At 41.6% G+C, this 13,254-nt stretch overlaps 1 protein-coding gene across 7 annotated transcripts in view; it reads right to left on the reverse strand.

The window, feature by feature from the left end:
• DZANK1 (double zinc ribbon and ankyrin repeat domains 1) overlaps positions 1–13,254 on the reverse strand; it is a 73,053-nt gene that overhangs the window by 56,010 nt on the left and 3,789 nt on the right. For all 7 annotated transcript variants that reach the window (XM_042980959.1, XM_042980958.1, XM_042980964.1 and 4 more), the window contains exons 4-5: positions 9,886–10,039; positions 755–869 (exon numbers count right to left, since the gene is read on the reverse strand). In XM_042980959.1, coding sequence (XP_042836893.1) covers positions 755–869; positions 9,886–10,039 — 269 coding nt within the window. The remainder of the gene's footprint in view (positions 1–754; positions 870–9,885; positions 10,040–13,254) is intronic.

Raw genomic sequence — 13,254 nt, forward strand, 5'->3', positions numbered from 1 at the left:
ATGACTGAGACTTGTTGGCTGGTTGCCTTACCATGGGTTAGCCCATCCTCTGGCTCTTGGATCTATCTCACCGATGCCCATAGCCCAGGGACTGAAGTTTCAAACATCCTTGTAGATAAGTCTAGTTCACTCTCTAAAGAGGTGAGGCTTTGGTCACAGATGGTTTCTACTAGTCTGATGTATCTGTTCAACAAATGTACACTCACTGCCTTCTCCTGCCCACCTCTATGGAAGGCAATGAGTATGGCAGTCATGCTCTCTGCCACCTTGGAATTTACACCGCATGAAGAAGACAGACAACAAGCAAAGTAATCACATATTGAAAGCACTATACAGAAGGAGAAGGCCTGGATGCTAGGAGACAGCAATGATAGCACACAACATACAGAGTCTAGTTTGGCTGCCATATATACAGGGGAGTCACAGAGCAATAAAGGATTACTGAAGACAGAAACTGATCACTTGGGATACCAGGCTAAAGGTTTCTGCTTTCATCAATAGGTAAGTGGGGAATCAATGAAGACACTGGAGCATGGGCCGTGATGCTGGGTAGGAATGTCTAATGTGCAGGATGAAACACGTGCAGGATGGAATGACCAACGGGTGGGAAATCACTCTGCAATGGCCACTACTGACCTCAATTATAAGGACATGTGAGCATAGGGTACGAAATGAAAAAGAAGATGGGATCGCTGAGAAAGGAGGAACCAAGAATGTGGTGACTATCTGAAAGGGCTACAGGTTCATTACTTGCCTGCTTTGAAGAATCTTTGAGAATATTTTCAACATTGTCTTCAGAAGACACTGCATTTGGTGGCTCATAGCCCACCTGAAACACCTTTGTTACCATGCCACTCTGTCTGCAGTCCCTGAAAATTATTCAAAATAGAAAGAGCCTCTGTGTCACACAAAGCTTCAAAGAAAAGATGGCTAACAATTAAGAGAACTCTATGAAGTTCCTTGGCCTCACTACTAAGGTTATTATGTTTTAAACTGGAAAAATCAAAGCACAACTTTTAAAGTCCTTCCTTACCCGGTTCTCAGTTAGATTATCTACTGCTGTGTAACAAAGCACTCCAAAACATAGTGTCTTCACACACAAACTGGGTTAGCCAGGCCCAGCTGGGTAGCTCTCATATGTCATCTCTCACATGGTCAGATAGATATCAGTTAGACTGGAGTGAACTGAAAGATTAGCTCAGCTGGATGTCTAAAATGCTTTCTTGGGGCACCTGGGTGGCTCAGTCGGTTGAGTGTCCGACTTCGGTTCATGTCATGATCTCGTGGTTCATGAGTTCAAGCCCCACGTCAGGCTCTGTGCTGACAGCTCAGAGCCTGGAGGCTGCTTCCAATTCTGTGTCTCCCTCACTCTCTGCCCCTCCCCCGCTTGTGCTTGCGCTCTCTCTCTCTCTCTCTCAAAAATAAACATTAAAAAAATTTTTAAATAAATAAATAAAATGCTTTTTTCCCTCATATTCAGAGACTGGGCTAGCATAACTGGAACAGCTGGGGGCTCGCCAGTCTTCTTTCTCAGCCTTGGTGTCTATCTGTCTCTGTTTCCCTCTCCCTCCCTCTTATGGTGGTTAGCTTAGGCTTCCTCACAGTATGGATGGCTCAGGGAAATCAGACATCCTTCATGGTGCCTGGCTTCACCCAGGGTTTATGTTCCAAGACACCATAGCAGAAACTGTAATACTTCTTTTTATCTAGACTTAACATCATTTCTTTTTTTTTTTTTTTTTTTAATTTTTTTTTTCAACGTTTTTTATTTTTTATTTTTGGGACAGAGAGAGACAGAGCATGAACGGGGGGAGGGGCAGAGAGAGAGGGAGACACAGAATCAGAAACAGGCTCCAGGCTCCGAGCCATCAGCCCAGAGCCCGACGCGGGGCTCGAACTCACAGACCGTGAGATCGTGACCTGGCTGAAGTCGGACGCTTAACCGACTGCGCCACCCAGGCGCCCCGACTTAACATCATTTCTGAAGCATTTTATTGGTCAAAAGTAAGTTGTAGGGCCAGCCCAGATTTAAGCAGAGGGGCTTTACTGGGAGGCATGGTTTATTGCGTTTTTGGAGTCCGCCACACTCACCATAAGATTTCATACCTTAAGCCTCAAACTATTCTAAAACAAAGAGTGGGGTTACCAATAAACCATTCCATGTGAGCCAAGAGAATTTTCCTTCCTCCAGCTGAAGGTAGCATCTGCTCTGACAAGCTTAATTCCTTACATACCAGCAATTTTTCAATGTATTCATAACATTTCACCATTAATCTTGTTCCTCTTGGATACAATAGAAGTTCCATGAGAAAGCAATATAGAGGTGCCCATAACTAAAAACTGGTGGTGACTGCATCTCAGCACCAGCAGCTTGCCTAGACTTTTTTTTTCCATTTATTTTATTTTTTTTTTTTTAGAGAGACAGAGCACATGCAAGGAGGGGAGAGGAACATAGGGGGTGCAGAGCCTGACACAGGCTTTATCTCACAACTCTGGGATCATGACCCGAGCTAAAATCAAGAGGTAGACACTCATGGGCTGCCTGGGTGGCTCAGTCCATCAAGCATCCAACTTTGGCTCAAGTCATGATCTCGTGGTTTGTGAGTTCAGGCCCTGGGTCAGGCTCTATGCTGACAGCTCAGAGCCTGGAGCCTGCTTCAGATTCTGTGTCTCCCTCTCTGTCTGCCCCTCCCCTGCACTTGCTTGAGCTCGTGCGCCCTCTCTCAAAATAAATAAACATTAAAAAAAAAAAAGTTGGACATTCAAACAAATGAGCCACCCAGGTGCCCCTCTTAATTTTTAAAAACAACTTTATTGAGGTATAATTTACATGACATGAAACTCACCTATTTTAAGTATATAGTTTGAGAATATTCAGCAAATTTACACAATTGTGTGACCATTACCACAATCCAGTTTTAGAACACTTCTGTCACCCCACACCCCAAAAAATCCCTTATGCCTGTTTGAAGACACTCCTTGCTACCAACCCCTACCCCAGGCAACCACTGATCTGTATCTTATCCCTATAATTTTACCTTTTGCAGACATTTAAAATGAATTTCACCAGAGCACCTGGGTGGCTCAACTGGTTAAGCATCCAACTCTTGGTTTGGGCTCAGGTCATGATCTCACAGTTTGTGTAGTCAAGCCCCACATCTGGCTCTGTGCTGGTAGCATGGAGACTGCTTGGGATACTTTCTCTTTCTCCCTCCCTCTCTCTGCCCCACCCCTGATCATGCTCTCTCTCTCTCTCTCTCTCTCTCTCTCTCTCTCTCTCAAAATACATAATCATTTAAAAATTTTAAAAAAATTTTAATTAAAAAAATGTCACCACACAAATATAGTCTTACATGTCTGGGCTCTTTTACTTTTCCATGCCCTAAAATGCTTTAAATTCTTTGATTAAGTAAATATTTGTAAACACATAAACATCAATTCCAAAACAGTTGAGAAATGTTAAACATTAAGCAATATACAAGTTTCAGGCTACATTTTTAGAAGAAAAGAATTATCAGAAATACATAATTCACGTCAATCACCACTATCTATCAGTGAGGGACAATACTGAAGAAATAACATGATCAATGGATACTTGCATGTTCATTGGCTGGAGCGATATACGGGTGGCTAAACTTTAGGGAAGCACATGTTTTGTTTTGTTTTGTTTTGTTTTGTTCTTAATAACAAAACCAGTTTTACAGGTACAGAAATCTGGACGCAGATACAGATGATCTTTGCTTAACTCCTTCACTCCAACGTTCATTTCATCTAAATGTTCACTTTTGGCCTCAGGTCTGTCATCCAATATACATACAGTCATCCTCCTTGCTAGCACACTTCCCGGACACCACAAACATCTCCATTCAGGAATCCTTCAAAGCCTGGATAACTGCAGGGCTCCCTGAAATGTGTGCTTCTAGCCCCCACCCCATCACACTGAGTAGAAGCCTGACTGCCCAGCCACTTGCTCTACTCCTGGAAGACATAGGTTGTCTCCACCATAGCCGGCACCTTCCATGGGGACCCAGCCAGGGTTCTCACCCATGGACTTTCTTCCCTCCAAAAGAAGCCCAGAAACTAGCTTCAAATGTCTGCTAAGTAGAAGGATTTCTTGACTGTATATCAAAAAAGGCTTAGGTTTGGGGTTGGAACTAGAAATCCTACTCAGCCCAAATCTCACTTGAATACACATAAATTTTTTCAAGGATTGAAATCAGAGGCCTTAAATATGGATCTTTAGGAGGAGTAATAGAAGGTACATTCGACAAAAATAAAATAAAATAAAAAGTTACATGTAGCTCTGTCCTCACAAAGATTATTACCCTCTCAATAAAACAACAGAATTACTTGGTTGATTACCAGAGGTAAGAAGCTGGATCTGTAAGAATTCTGCAACTTGTCCAAGTCGGGTTTTCTCAATCTACTGAGAACTACTGAAACTTCAGGTTAGATAACTCTGTTGTAGGAGGCTGTCCTGTGCACAACATGGTTAGCAACATCCTTGATCTCCACCCATCAGATGCTACCAGCACACTCCCACTTCCAGATGTGGCAACCAAAAATATTTCCAGACATTACAAAATGTCCCCTTTGGGGCCCAATTATGCCCAACTGAGAATCTCTGGTTTAGGAACATGAAGGGGTTAAGTGGAAACCACTTACCCAGGCAGGCAGAGATTTTTCAAATACAGAAGCATGCCTTTTGAGTTGGGTCACACAACAGCAATCTGCTAGGCCTTTGTTAAGAATCTGAATAACAACAAACAACAATAACAGCTACTACATGTGCGATGCCAAGTGTATTGCCTCTGATCTTCACAATGGCTGTCAACTAAGTTTTATTAACTTCATTTAATAAATGGGGAAACTGAGAATCAGAAGGCCACATAACTTATTCAAGGTCAGACAAAGAGGAGCAAGAGAACTGGGATTAAAGTCCAGATCTGAAGGTCAACAACCTCCATCCTCTGTCCCACTGTCCAAACTACCTCTCTCGAAGCAGTGTTCTTCTTGCCTTTGTTGCTGCCTATGGAGATGACATCTGGATCTTTCCTCCACACATTATATCCTGCACGGGGCTGCAGAGGGATGACCGTGACATGCCCTGGTAACCTGCTAATGAGTTTACTTTATTCTGTTGCTGTAAAACTGGGATGTCCCTCATGGAAGAAAAATGGCTTTTCTTAGGGAACTCTGGCTCCCCCAACCACCTACCTTCAGTTCAAGACAACTTTTACCTCAGGGCAGCTCCATTTATCTTAACCGCCATATAAGGTAACTGACAAAGAAGGGAGAACCACCCAAGTTCATTCTCAAAACAATGATGATATCAAAGCGGGAATTTCCTGGCCATAAAGGTGGCTTTTAAAGAAGCAAAACAGATGTCAGAAAGTTTACAGACCCTGGACTAGACCATGATTATGCACCATTAAAACCTAAAACCTGGGGCACCTGGGTAGCTCAGTCAGTTAAGCATCTGTCTATTGATTATACAGCTCAGGTCACGATCTCACAGTTCATCGGTTCCAGCCTCGTGTCAGGCTCTGTGCTGACAACGCAGAGCTTGCTTGGGATTCTCTCTCTCTCTCTCTCTCTCTCTCTCTCTCTCTGTCTCTCTCTCTCAGCCACTCCTCCTCCTCTGTCTCTAAATGAATAAATAAACTAAAAACCTAAAACCCACCCCTGCTTGCTGAAATGTCCCCAAGCTCCCAGCCCCTCCTGTTCACCTGTGTTCCTCATTGACCATGCTCTGACGTGAAAATTCATGTATATATATAAGGACACATGAAGGCAAACACGTCCTTTTATTTCATTCTAGAATATTACACTTTAATAAAAATATATCTCATAGGCACCTGGGTGGCTCAGTGGTTGAGTGTCCAACTTCAGCTCAGGTCATGATCTCACGGTTCATGAGTTCAAGCCCTGGTTCGGGCTCTCTGCTGTCAGCACAGAGTCCACTTCAGATACTCTGTCCCCCTCTCTCTTTGCCCCTCTCCCTCTCAAAAATAAAATTAACATTGAATATATATTTATATATATCTATATATATCTATATCTATAATATCTATATATATTTCAGGGACACCTGGGTGGCTCAGTCAGTTAGGCCTCCAACTTTGGCTCAAGTCATGATTTCATGGTTTGTGAATTCAAGCCCTACATTGGGCTCTCTTCTGTCAGTGCAGAACCCGCCTCAGACCCTCAGTCTCCCCCCCCCACCCCTCCTCCACTTGTACATACTCTCTCTCCCTGTCAAAAATAAATAAGCATTAAATATATATATATATATACATCATATATACATATCATATATGTAAAACCCTGGTTTGTGAGCATAATTCATTCTGGAAACATGCTTGTAGTCCAAAGCACTTGTATATCAAAGCAAGTTTCAAGAACCATTGGCTCAGTTGTGATCATGTGACATTTGGCATCACATACTATTCGTATTGCAAGACATCACTCATTTATCAAGTTAAAATTTAGTAGAAATGTTTGCTCATTTTGTGGAACACTCGAACAAGTTACTCACAATCCAAGGTTTTACTGTATTTCGAAAAAGTTGTATTGGTCAAATCTCTCTAAATGGAAACATTTTTCCCCCATTAATGTGTCAGTTGCCACCTTTGGTTGCATATTAGAATCATCAGGAAACTTTAAAAATACTGATGCCTGGGTCTCACCCCCAAGAGATTGTTGTTTAGTTGGTCTGGAGTGTGTGACCTGGGCACAGAGATTCTGCAAGGCTCCCTGGGTGACTCTGATGGCAACCTGTGGTAGACTGTCACAATAACAGTCCAAGACATTATGACTTATCTATCTGCACCGTGGTGCCCTGGTGCCCTTGTAGAATCCCCTCACACATTGACTTTGAGTGTTGCCACATGACTTACTTTGGTCAATGAAACATTAACAAATACGACACAAGCAGAGACTAGAAAAACATCTGCGCATTAGGGCTTGCCGTTTCTCTTACAGCTTTTGGAACTGAGTGAAAAAAAAAACTCAGGTTACCCAACTGGAGACACAAGGCTCAGCCAACGACTTGCATCAACCACCAGAAATGTGACTCAAACTTTCTTAGACTAGCAGGCTCAAGGTGAGACCAAAATTACTGCTGCCATGTCAGTGACCTCAGGCAAGGCCAGCAGAACAACTACCCGGATGCATGCACACCAAAATGCTGATCCACAGAATAATGAGCAAATAAATGATGTTTCTTTTAAGACCACTAACTGTCAGGGCGATTTGTTATACAGCAATAGCCAACTGATTCAGCAGCCAAGCTTGAGAAGCACTGGTTCCATGATGATTTTGGAGATTCTGTGTTATTTCTGTGTATTACAAAAGCAATGCTCACTGTTAAATTTTGGAAGCTATAAAAATTATCAACAACAACACAAAAAGTGACTGAATCACCAGAGGCAAAGAATGCTAACGTGTGGCTTGTGTGTTCATTTTCAAATGACTTAATCATAAGAAGCAAACTAAATAGAAAGCTTACAGTAAAGAAGAATTACATGTCAGTACCTTTTGCAAACTGAGCTGGGACAGAAAGGGACTGGGGCTGTCCCTCAACCTGACCCCTTTGAAACAAAGACATCCACAGTGTCCCTGGCAGTCTGGCTCAGGGAAAGGGGAGATCGCTGCCTCCGTGTAATGGGCCCTCCTTGCCTACTGCTCACTCAGCTCTGGTCATTGCCCTTCTCCAGTTCTGTTCCAACGCATTTCTTTTTTTCTTTTTTTTTTTTTTGGTACAACGCATTTCTAAAAAGTGTCAAAATACTATAGTGCACTCTTACACCCTAATTTGTTTTCATTTATATCATAAATATTTTCCCATATCACTCAAAACTTCATGACCATAATTTTTCCTCCTTTTAAAAAATTTTTTTTTTATTTTTGAGAGAGAGACAGCATGAGCAGGAGAGGGGCAGAGAGAAATGGAAACACAGAATCCAAAGCAGGCTCCAGGCTCTGAGCTCTCAGCACAGAGACCAACGTGGGGCTCAAACTCACAGACCATGAGATCATGACCTGAGCCGAAGTCGGACACTTAACTGACTGAGCCACCCAGGCACCCCCATAATTTTTCCTCTTAACATTTTAGTGGCCTTTAATTGTTAACACTCTCATTTCCAATCCTTTTCTCCCTACTAAGAAATTAATTACCTTAAGTACCTAGAAAAAAAGGCTTAGGTGAAGCAGTATAATTTCTTTCCTGTCTTGAAGACTCAAAAACATTTTTGTATAAATACCTTCCCTGAGCTGAGCTCACCTGAAATACTAACAGTGCTTTCAGGACAGATGTTAAGTGGGCACAGAGCAAGATGAGGAGATGCATAAAGAATGACCTTATTTTACACTCTTTTGAAAGCTATGTTAACTCCTCTGAATTACATAGTTAGTAATTACTACTTCGTATCATTACTGCCTGCCCCTTATAAGAGGGGCTGCCTTAGAGCATTAAGCACCAGAGTATTTTGCTTGTTAATTTTTTTTTTTTGCTTGTTAATTTTTTTAAATGTTTATTTATTTTGAGAGAGAGGGCAAGAAAGAGTGTGAATGGGGGAGGGGCAGAGAGAGAGAATCCCAAGGAGGCTCTTGGCACAGAGCCGGATATGGGGCTCAATCCTACAAACCACAAGATCATGACGTGAGCCAAAACCAAAAGTCAGATACTTAACTGACTGAGCCACCCAGATGCCCCTGCCTGTTTTTAATGATAATTGAGATGACTTGTTTTGACAGAAGTGGTTTGGCAAGTGAAAAAAGCCAATTTTTGCAATCTTTAATTAAGAACAATAATGTGTATGAGAGTGTTTTGTTTTGTTTTGATTGTATTCTTTTTTAAATTTCCAAACGCCAAAGCAGTCATCTGTGTTTAATTTGTAGCTCTCCTCAAATGCCATGCAGTAGCTCAGCCACCAGGGGGAGCCTGGAGAGACTTTTATAAAGTACCTGTGCAAATCCAGGGTATGGGACTTTAAAAGTGTTTCAAAAATGTGGCTAAACCTGTCTTGCTGTGCAGTAGAATTCTTCTATCACAGACACACAGACTGGCAAAGCATTTGAGTTATTTTCTCTATAACACACAGTTTCAAAATTAAGTGGTGTTTCTATACTTGAAAATTAGAAAAAGTCCTTGAGCAGGAAAGAAAGGACAAAGAAAGGAATAAAGGAGCTAATGTCGAAAGATTAAAATGGCAGTCGCCATGAAGGTCGATTAAGTCAATACAAAATAAAATAGAGAATGATGGTGGTGGTTGTAGGCTGTGTCCTATGGAATAAAAGAACCATCCACTAAAAACAGTATTTTCTTCAAAGTCTGATGAACCACTCCAAAGGTCCCAAACCCTGAAAAGGCTCTTCCTTCCCAAAATCCCAACGTGGAATTGAAAATACAAACAGTGTTGGGTTGCCTGGGTGGCGCAGTCAATTAAGCATCCAACTCTTGATCTCAGCCCAGGTCATGATCTCACATTTCTTGAGTTCGAGCTCTGCATCAGGCTCTGCACTTATGGTGTGGAGCCTGCTTAGGATTCTGTCTCTCCCTCTCTCTGCCCCTCCCCTGCTTGTGCTCTCTCTCTCTCAAAATAAAGAAATAAACTTAAAAAAAAAAAAAGAAAGAAAAACAGTGTTAATATATATTAATATACACAGCACCTCATCAAACTGTATTCTCATGATTTGTACACTTTACAGTATACCTCAGTAAAAGGCAAACAAAACACAAAAGTTATAGATATATGTTGAAATTAAAGTTACTTTCCTTTTAGTGACCTTCTAATACAACACTTATTCTTAAAGAAAGAAATAAAATTAAAACATAATGTCATTATCTGACCAGTTATTTTAATCACCATGCTCTTAACTTACTTAGAGACTGCAATAGCTTTAACTTGTATTTTTCCATCAGGTAGAGTAATAGGCTTCGTATACTTAAATGTATTGTTTTCACGATAACCGATTCTCTTCAGAAATTCAGGTTTGCTGCCATCCAGCGTATAATATATGTTGACATCCGGGGTGTCTGAAAAACCCAAAACAGGGTAACTGTAATTAACACTAAAGTAGCAAAGTCTCTGAATAATACCCATGGGTCAGTTAATTAATGAGATTTTTTAATATATTATAAGAATGTGTAACAATAACTAACAATAATTGAATTCTTTCTCTGTGCCAGGCAGTGTGCTTTATATGAATTAGCTCATTGCGTGTGTACAACCCTATATGACAGGTCCTACTTTATACCCACTTTATAGATGAGGAAACTGAGTCCCAGGGAGGGTAAGAAAGTCATTCAATAACAGCAGAGTTGTGGTTTCACTTTGGCTACACTGGATCCATAGCCCATGCTCTTGAACCTCTTTGCTATTGTGCCACTCCAATAAGGCATCAGTATAAATAGAGTGGGGCTCAGTTTTAAGACCACAACACCCATGTAGAAAGCAGAAGCTAAGTTTTTATTTTTTGAGCATTGCTTCAGAAATCCTGGTATTATATTTTATTTGGACTTGGTAAATGATTCCTACACTTCTTGGAAGAATTTTAAAGGTAATGAATTTACAGAATTCAAAGTTCAAAAGATCCGGGGCGCCTGGGTGGCGCAGTCGGTTAAGCGTCCGACTTCAGCCAGGTCACGATCTCGCGGTCCGTGAGTTCGAGCCCCGCGTCAGGCTCCGGGCTGATGGCTCGGAGCCTGGAGCCTGTTTCCGATTCTGTGTCTCCCTCTCTCTCTGCCCCTCCCCCGTTCATGCTCTGTCTCTCTCTGTCCCAAAAATAAATAAAAAAAAAAAAAACGTTAAAAAAAAAAATTAAAAAAAAAAAAAAAAAAAGTTCAAAAGATCAAAAATGGTTGCTAAGAGAGGTGATCTCAAACGTTCTCATCACAAGAAAAAAAAATTGTAACTGTGTGGTGATGGATGATAACTAGTGACCAAAGTCCCTGCTCTCACAGAGCCTCTAGTTTATAAAAGACACACAAACAGTAAACAAACAAGTATATATGTGATATCAAGGGGTGGCTAAATCCAATGGAGTAAATAAAGCAGGGGATAAGGTCTGCTTAGCAAGTAGGTAAAGGGATGGGCGGAAGCAAATTCCCGTATGTTTAAAAGACACCTATGTTTCCTTTCCTATAAAATGTCCTTTCCTATCTTTTGCCCACTTTTCTTTTTTTTCTTTTTTTATTTTTTTAAAAAATTTTTTTAACGTTTATTTATTTTTGAGACAGAGAGACAGAGCATGAACAGGGGAGGGGCAGAGAGAGGGGGAGACACAGAATCTGAAACAGGCTCCAGGCTCTGAGCGGTCAGCACAGAGCCCGACGCAGGGCTCGAACTCACGGACCGCGAGATCATGACCTGAGCTGAAGTCGGACGCTTAGCTGACTGAGCCACCCAGGCGCCCCACTTTTGCCCACTTTTCTATTGGGTTATTATTCTTTTTGTTATTAAATTGTACAACCTCTTTATTTATTGAACACTTTAAATATTAGGGAATTTGAATCCTCTATCATTCGTATCATCATTTGTTAATAATCATCCCAAGTGCTATGGGCACATTTTTTTAAATTTGTATTTTGGGGGCACTTAGGTGGCTCAGGTGGACTCTCCACCTCAAGTGTCAGATTCTTGGCTCAGGTCATGACCTCATGGCTTGTGAGATCTAGCCCTTCACTGGGCTCTGCACTGATAGCACGGAGCCTGCTTGGGATTCTCTCCCTGTCTCTCTGCGCCTCCCCCACTCCCTCTCGCTCTGTCTCTCAAAATAAATAAATAAACTTAAAAAAAAACTGCATTTTAGCTTGAGAATTTTAAACAATAATACTAGCTTTTAAGATAAAGAGAATTTTAAAAAATAATACTAGCTTTTAAGATGTAGGGGCACCTGGGTGGCTCAGTCAGTTAAGCATCTGGCTTCTGCAGGCCATGATCTTCCAGTTCATGAGTTTGAATCCCACATTGCGCTCTCCACTGACAGCTCAGAGCCGGGAGCCTCCTTTGGATTCTGTGTCTCCCTCTCTGCCCCACCCCTGCCCTCTCTTGCGTGTGCACACACTCTCTGTCTGTTTCTCTCTCTCTCAAAAATAAACATTAAAGAGGCGCCTGGGTGGCTCAGTTGGTTAAGCATCTGACTTCAGCTCAGGTCATGATCTCATGGTTCATGAGTTTGAGCCCCACGTCAGGCTCTGTGCTGACAACTCAGAGCCTGGAGCCTGCTTCGGACTCTTGTCTCTCTCTCTCTCTGTCTGCCCCTCTCCCATTCATGCTCTATCTCTGTCTCTCACAGATAAATAAACATTAAAAATTTTAAATAAATAAATAAACATCTAAAAAAGATAAAGGGAGATATAGTATATTATAAAGTATTCTTAGTTGGAATTTGTCTAGGAAGTACAGGAGTCACCATAAAATATAGATAATTTTTACACATTATTTATTGAAATATATAATTGGAACTTCAAAATCTTTTAAAGCAAGTATTTGCTGATATATTTTATCTATAAAACTTTCCCAGGGCACCCGGCTGGGTAAGAACATGGATCTCTTTTTTTGTTTGTTTGTTTGTTTGTTTGTTTGGTTGGTTGGGGTTTTGTTGTTTTTTTTTTAATTTTTTTTTTCAACGTTTTTTATTTATTTTTGGGACAGAGAGAGACAGAGTATGAACGGGGGAGGGGCAGAGAGAGAGGGAGACACAGAATCGGAAACAGGCTCCAGGCTCTGAGCCATCAGCCCAGAGCCTGACGCGGGGCTCGAACTCACGGACCGCGAGATCGTGACCTGGCTGAAGTCGGACGCTTAACCGACTGAGCCACCCAGGCGCCCCGGTTTTTTTTTTGTTTGTTTTTTTTTGATGTTTATTTTGAGAGAGAATGAGAGCACGTAGTCATGAGTAAGGGTGTGGCAGAAAGAGAGAGGGAGAGAGAGAATCCCAAGGAGCCCCAGTATGTTACTCTTGATCTCAGAGTAGTGAGTTCAAGCCCCACATTGGGCACAGACATTACCTTAAAAAAAATAAAATAAAAGGTGCCTGGTGTCTCAGTTGGTTGAGCATCTGACTTTTGATTTTGGCTCAAGTCATGATCCTAGGGTTGCAGGATCAAACCCCATGTTGGGCTCTGTGCTGAGCATGGTACCTGCTTAAGATTCTCTCTCTCTCCCTCTGCCCTTCTCCCCCACTCATGTGCTCTTTCTCTCTCAAATTAAAAACAAAGGTTTAATTTCTCCTTATGTTAATTTTATA

Source organism: Panthera tigris, chromosome A3 (assembly GCF_018350195.1).
Source record: "Panthera tigris isolate Pti1 chromosome A3, P.tigris_Pti1_mat1.1, whole genome shotgun sequence".
In the NCBI taxonomy this organism is placed as follows: Eukaryota; Metazoa; Chordata; class Mammalia; order Carnivora; family Felidae; genus Panthera; species Panthera tigris.